This window comes from Hippocampus zosterae, chromosome 5 (assembly GCF_025434085.1).
Source record: "Hippocampus zosterae strain Florida chromosome 5, ASM2543408v3, whole genome shotgun sequence".
Lineage (NCBI taxonomy): Eukaryota > Metazoa > Chordata > Actinopteri > Syngnathiformes > Syngnathidae > Hippocampus > Hippocampus zosterae.
In genome coordinates this window covers 25,183,615-25,189,693 of record NC_067455.1, presented here as the reverse complement: position 1 = coordinate 25,189,693, position 6,079 = coordinate 25,183,615, and the positions used below count along the sequence as shown (strand labels likewise).

The 6,079-nt window shown below is 38.1% G+C and overlaps 1 protein-coding gene across 1 annotated transcript; it reads right to left on the bottom strand.

Moving 5' to 3' along the window:
* Positions 1 to 534: 534 nt before the first annotated feature.
* LOC127600263 (uncharacterized) lies at positions 535 to 4,802 on the bottom strand. The gene is made up of 2 exons (XM_052064701.1): positions 2,517 to 4,802; positions 535 to 2,291 (listed from the first exon to the last, which is right to left on the bottom strand). Exons 1-2 carry the CDS (start codon positions 3,894 to 3,896, stop codon positions 1,581 to 1,583), a joined length of 2,091 nt encoding a protein of 696 aa, XP_051920661.1. The 5' UTR covers positions 3,897 to 4,802; the 3' UTR covers positions 535 to 1,580.
* Between the last annotated feature and the right edge of the window lie 1,277 nt (positions 4,803 to 6,079).

Here is a 6,079-nt window from a genome sequence, read left to right as displayed (position 1 = left end):
TATGTTCAAGGGAGTAGGATGAAGTAAAAAAACTTATCTAGTCCTACCCCGTTATGTGTTTATATCTACTAAATCATTTTTATATCAATCAGAAAAGAAAAAGTAATAAGAAGTCTCCATTAAGGCTCATACTTTACCCTTAACCGTGATATTTTCACAACTTTTGGTTTGTATCGAGATTATATACATCCTCACCCTGGCACTCTTGTGTCAATTTTCTCTTGTATTCATAATGGATATTGCAATACCTTTCTCTATTTATCAACTTAGTTCTGATTTATCATTATATTTAATGTTTAGTATTTATCATTTTAACTCTGATTGGTGTAGGTTGTTTGTACTATTTTTTTGAATTTGTTTTTGAACTCAGCATGCGATTTACTCATTTTTAGGTCCGTTTCGAGATTGTTCCACAGATTAACACCTTTGCTAGATACACTTCTTTGCTTGATGTTTGTTCTTGTTTTCAGTTTTTTGAATAAGTTGGTACCTCTTAATTCATAGTTGCTTTCTCGAATTTCAAAAAACTTCTGAATGTTTTGGCAGAGCAGGTTATTGTGGGCTTTGTACATTAATTGGGCGATTTTAAAGTCAACCAGGTCATAAAATTTCATCGTATTTAATTTAATAAATAGTGGATTTGTGGGTTCCGTATATTTTGATCTATTAATAATTCGAATTGCTTTTTTTTGTAGTTTGAGAATAGGGAGTGTGTTTGTTTTGCAGGCATTTCCCCATATTTCCACACAGTAGGTCATGTATGGTAATAATAATGAAGTGTATAATGTGTACAAGGATCTCTTATTTAGCACTTCCTTGGTTTTGCAGAGGATCCCTACGGTCTTGGCTATTTTTCTTTTTACGTTATCGATATGTGGTTTCCAACATAGTTTTGAGTCTATTACTAATCCGAGAAACTTGGTTTCATACGCTCTTTCTATTTCAATTGAGTTTACCATAATTTTAGCTTGGTGTTTGATTGGTCTTGTGCCAAAAACAATTGACTTCGATTTTTTCAGGTTAAGTGACAATTTATTTCTGTCGAACCAGTTTTTTAATTTGTTTAATTCGTTTTCTACGGTTGTCAGGAGCTGTTTCAGATTTATTCCAGAACAGTAGAAAGTTGTATCATCAGCAAATAGGACACATTTAAATAGTTTTGAGACCTTGCAGATATCATTTATATATAAGATGAATAGTTTTGGACCAAGCACTGACCCCTGAGGTACTCCGTGAGTGATTTTCAGTTGATTCGTTTTTTTATTGTTGAGTTGCACGTACTGATATCTGTTTTCTAAATAACTTTTTATCCATTTATAAGCTACACCTCTAATGCCATATCTTTCTAGTTTTTTCAATAATATACTGTGATCTATTATGTCAAAAGCTTTTTTTAGATCTAGGAAAACCCCAACAGTAAATTCTTTGTTGTCTATATTAGTGGCTATTGCTTCCACAAACTCCATAAATGCCATTGAGGTGGTCCGTTTTTCCCTGAAGCCATATTGATTCTCACTTAACAGCGCATGCTTTTGTATAAAACTATCAAGTCTGCGAGAAAATAGTTTTTCTAATATTTTTTAAAATTGTGGTAGTAGTGATATTGGTCTATAATTTGTAAACAGATGTTTTTCTCCACTTTTATAGATTGGAATAACTTTAGCAATTTTCATTTTTGATGGAAAGATACCAGCTTTGAATGACAGGTTGCATATGTGTGTGAAAGGTCGCACTACATATTCTATAATCTGCTTGATTATTGTCATATCAATATTAAAGCAATCAGTTGACTTTTTATTTTTAAAAGTTTTTATAATATTTGATACTTCTTCTTGTTTTACTGCAGTAAGGAACATCGTGGAGGAGTTTTTTTCTACGTATCTATCCACTTCAAACAGGTCTGTTGGATCAGGAATTTGTTTTGCTAGGTTACTGCCGATGTTGACAAAATACTCATTAAATTCAGTTGCTATTTCTGCAGTTTTTTCCAAAATAGTATTTTTGCCTTTGATAAAATACTCTGGATAATCCATTTTTTTAGGACTATTTCTGATTACTTGGTTAAGTACTTTCCATATTTCTTGTGTGTTACCTTTATTCTGCTCTAATAGTGCATGATAATGATCTCTTTTACTGGTTCTTATAATATTTACTAATTTATTTTTATAGGTCTTATATTTTTTTTCTGCTTCTTCAGTTCTGAATTTTAAAAACAATTTATATAAATTGTTTTTCTTTTTACATGCGTTTTCTATGCCTTTCGTTATCCATGGCTTACTTGGGTCTTTATACTTTTTGGAAACTTTAGTTAATGGAAAATGTTTATCATATAAGAAGATTATGGTAGACTGAAATACTTCAAACGCTGTATTTGGGTCTTCGTTTGAGTAGACCTCGGTCCAGTTTTGTTTTTCTAGGTCTTGCTTAAAGGCATCGATGGAACGTTGGGTTCTTAGTCTTATTTCTGTTATACAAGTTGTTGATTTAGCTTTTCTATCGAAATAATTATGAAAAACTGCAAAAACAGGCAGGTGGTCACTTATGTCATTAATGAGAAGTCCACTTTCCATTTTATGATCAATCTTATTTATAAATATGTTATCTATTAATGTGGCCGTGTCAACTGTTATTCTGCTAGGTTTCAGGATTACTGGGAAAAAGCTGTTGCTGTACATAGTATTTATGAAGTCAGTTGTTTTTTTGTGTCTATTTGGGTTTAATAAGTCAATGTTAAAGTCACCACATATTATTCGTGTTTTCTTATCGTTGTAGTAACTGAGCATATCTGTTAGTTTTTTATTGAATGTGTCAATACATGTTCCTGGTGTCCTATAGATGCAACTTATGATGATATTTGATGCCTTTTCATTGTGTATTTCAATGGTTAGACATTCCATTAGGTTTTCTATTGTGTTTGTCAATCTCTCGATTTTACTGCATTTAAGTGCTTTGTCTACATATATTGCAACCCCCCCTCCTTTTTTGTTTTCTCTATTAGTTGCAAACATTTCATAACCTTCTATTTCCATTTCAGTTGTTTTATCTTCATCAAGCCAAGTTTCTGATATGGCAATTATTTTAAATTTATTGAATTTAGTCAGGTATTCTTTAATTTTTGTGAAGTTTTTATAGAGACTTCTACTGTTTAAGTGTATTACCGAAAGTGCATTTTCCAATTTTATATTAGTGTTGAATTGTTCATCCAGGTAATAGTCAGAGTTTGTTACCCTTTGTTTGTTGTTGAAGAAGTTATTGTCTGGGTCCAAATTGTTCTCGGGATCGAATGGCTTATAGTCAATATCTTCAAAGGGTTGGAAGTTCATGTTTTTGGGATGTGAATTTCCCGCTCCCACACGGTCGTCGATGGCTCCCTCACGGCCGTCGTTGGTTCCCTCGCTGTCGTCGCTCGCTCTCTCACCGTCATCACTGGGTCCCTCGTGGTCACTGGCTCCCTCGCGGTCGTCGCCGACTCCCTCACGCTCGCCGGCTGGCTGCCTCCCGGCTCTCTCACGCGCGCTGGCTGGTTGTCTCCCGGCTGCCTCAGGCTCGCCGTCTCCCGGCTCCCTCGCGGTCACTGGCTCCCCTGCAGTCGTCGCTGGTTTCCTCTCGGTCGTCTCTCGCTCCCTTGCGGTCGTCGTTGGCTCTCTCACGGTGGTCGCAGGCTGGTTGTCTCCAGGCTTCCTCACGGTCGCTGGCTTCCCTGCAATCGTCGCTGGCTTCCTCGCGGTCATCACTGGCTCCCTCACGGTCGGTCGTCGCTGGCTGCCTCGCGGTCGGTCGGTCTTGAAAAAGTTATTGTCCGGGTCCAAGTTGTTCTCAGGGTCAAACGTCTTGTGGTCAGTAGGGTTGGAGGTCATCAAAGGGTTGGAAGGGTCATCAAAGGATTCGAAGTCCATGTTTTTGGGTATGTGAATTTCCTGCTTCAGTAGGGTCAGAGTTTTTATTGTCGGGTGGTGAAAAATTCTCAGTATGCTGCTTGATGGTGTTGAACTCGAGCCTGTTGTGTTGGAGTACTGGTGCGGGGGTGGACAATAAGTTTGTTATGTCTTAAGTAGGCAGTTTCCCCTCTGTCACGTGCAGCTTTTAATTTTGGGAGGAGCTCTTTTCTTTTTTGTCGTACGGCATCTGTAAAGTCTTCGTTAATGTAGATGTTGGAACCTTTTAAATATTTTGCATTTTGTAGGATCCTTGATCTGTCCTTGTATCTTAGAAATTTCACCACAACTGGCCTTGGTCGAGGTCTTCCAGGGTCTTGTCTTCCTGTGCGGTGAGCTCTCTCCACCTCAATTTGCCCCTGTATCAGCAGTTTCTCCTTAAGGATTTTTTGAACTTTTTCCTCTGTTTCAGTCCACGTTTCTCCCGGTTTTTCCTCAATTCCATCAATTACTAAGTTGTTTCTTCTTGACTGTCCTTCCAAGTAGTCCACCTTGTCCGTTAATACAAGCATGCCGTCACATACTTTGTAGAATTCCGTTTGCATGTCTTTGGAATGGCCAGTTTGACAGATTAGATTTTTTTTAATGTCGTCTACCTCTTTTTGGGTAAAGTTGATGCTGGTTTTTATTTCTTGGACTTCCCTGGTAAAAGTGTCAAGTCGTGAGTTTGTTGAGTCTATTATCATCTTGACAAATCCTTTGAAATTTTCCTGTTGTTGTTGCAAGAGCGCCGTAAAAAGTTCTTTTTGTTGCTGGAGTAATTCATTTACTTGAGTGAGGGTCAGGGAATCCTCTTCCTGCTTTGTGTCTTGCTTCTGTTTGGGTGGCATTTTGTCGGGTCTCGTTGCTAGCCGGTTGTATGCTAGTTTGTGATGTGTCCAGTAGGCTTGCTGCTGGGTGTTTCTAACGAGTCAAATGGGTTTACCGGCTTCCTCACGCTCGCTGGCGTTTGGTTGGTTGGTCTCTGGTCGTGGGTTGTGAAACATAACATTTACATCACTATTAAACTTTTGGCCACAATTGCACAAGACTGAGAGATCAGTAATGTGCAAAATAGAAAGTAGATTTTAATCAGTGCTACAAAGAGTGTTTTGGAAGTAGACAACAACAACAACCCATCACTCTTCTGCATAATTTTGTTAGCTTTACCACTCGCAGTCAGGGGCTCAAATGATGCTCACTGCACACCTTTACACATGTATGTAAGTGTTTGGAAAGAGAAGCACCGAGCCAGCGGTACTTTGAGAAATCCCCTTTTGTAGAGTTTCTGTGTCTGAGTGCGTGCACCTGTTTTATGTTTCTTAGCTATCAACTCTGGAGGTCTTTCGCAGCAGGTTGTAGTCCGATATTCAACAGACGCCTTCTCTCAAACTCAAGACTAGCCTAAGACTAAGCGATCAAGGGGCCAACGTGAGAGGGAGATCAGCATTCAATTAGCTACATTGTTTTATGCTCACATCATTTGCATTTTCTTGGACAATATGGTGTTTGAATGTGAGAAATTGGTTGTTTCTGATCTTTATAAGAACATGTAGCTATCATTTGCTAATCCTGGGTGAAAGTGTGAGATGTCTGCTGGGCATCCGTGATTTGAGTTGACAAAGCACTTGTCTCAGATTTAGCCAATACCACTCCAATTTTGTGTGTGTGCGTGAGTGAGTGAGTGAGTGAGTGAGTGAGTATGTCTGTGTGTGTGTATGCGTGTGATGGGACACATGTTCTTGTACGCGTGCATACATACACGCACGTGTGGTATGACCTCATAGTAGCCTGAGACCCAATGGCATCCAAAGCACCGAATCAGTGAATGAAAACATTGCAACTTAAAAAAAAAAAGATAATGTTCATGTTCATTCAAGTACTGTATATCTCAGATCCAAGGGTGGGGAGGAGTTAATGAGGAAGAGAGGATAAAAAACAAACAAAACAATTGTACTGTTATATTGTGAACTAATAAGAGTGAAAAAACGGATTGCAGTTGTCTGAATGTTTCTTTTACTCCCAAACACAAGATGAAGCAAGTTTGTGGTCAAAACATACTCTGAGGCCCAAGATCAAAAATCCATTCTTGCAACAATACCACAATGTATGTTTTATAGGTATTCATCCCTTGCATACAATCTTCCTGAAGATGATTGAGCGTG

Excerpts from the sequence above, each read along its gene's own strand:
- LOC127600263 (XM_052064701.1), bottom strand. The coding sequence starts at position 3,896 with ATGGACTTCGAATCCTTTGATGACCCTTCCAACCCTTTGATGACCTCC. Across the intron at positions 2,292-2,516 it reads ACCACCTGCCTGTTTTTGCA|TATAAAGACCCAAGTAAGCC; the intron begins GTTTTTCATAAT and ends GTTTCCAAAAAG.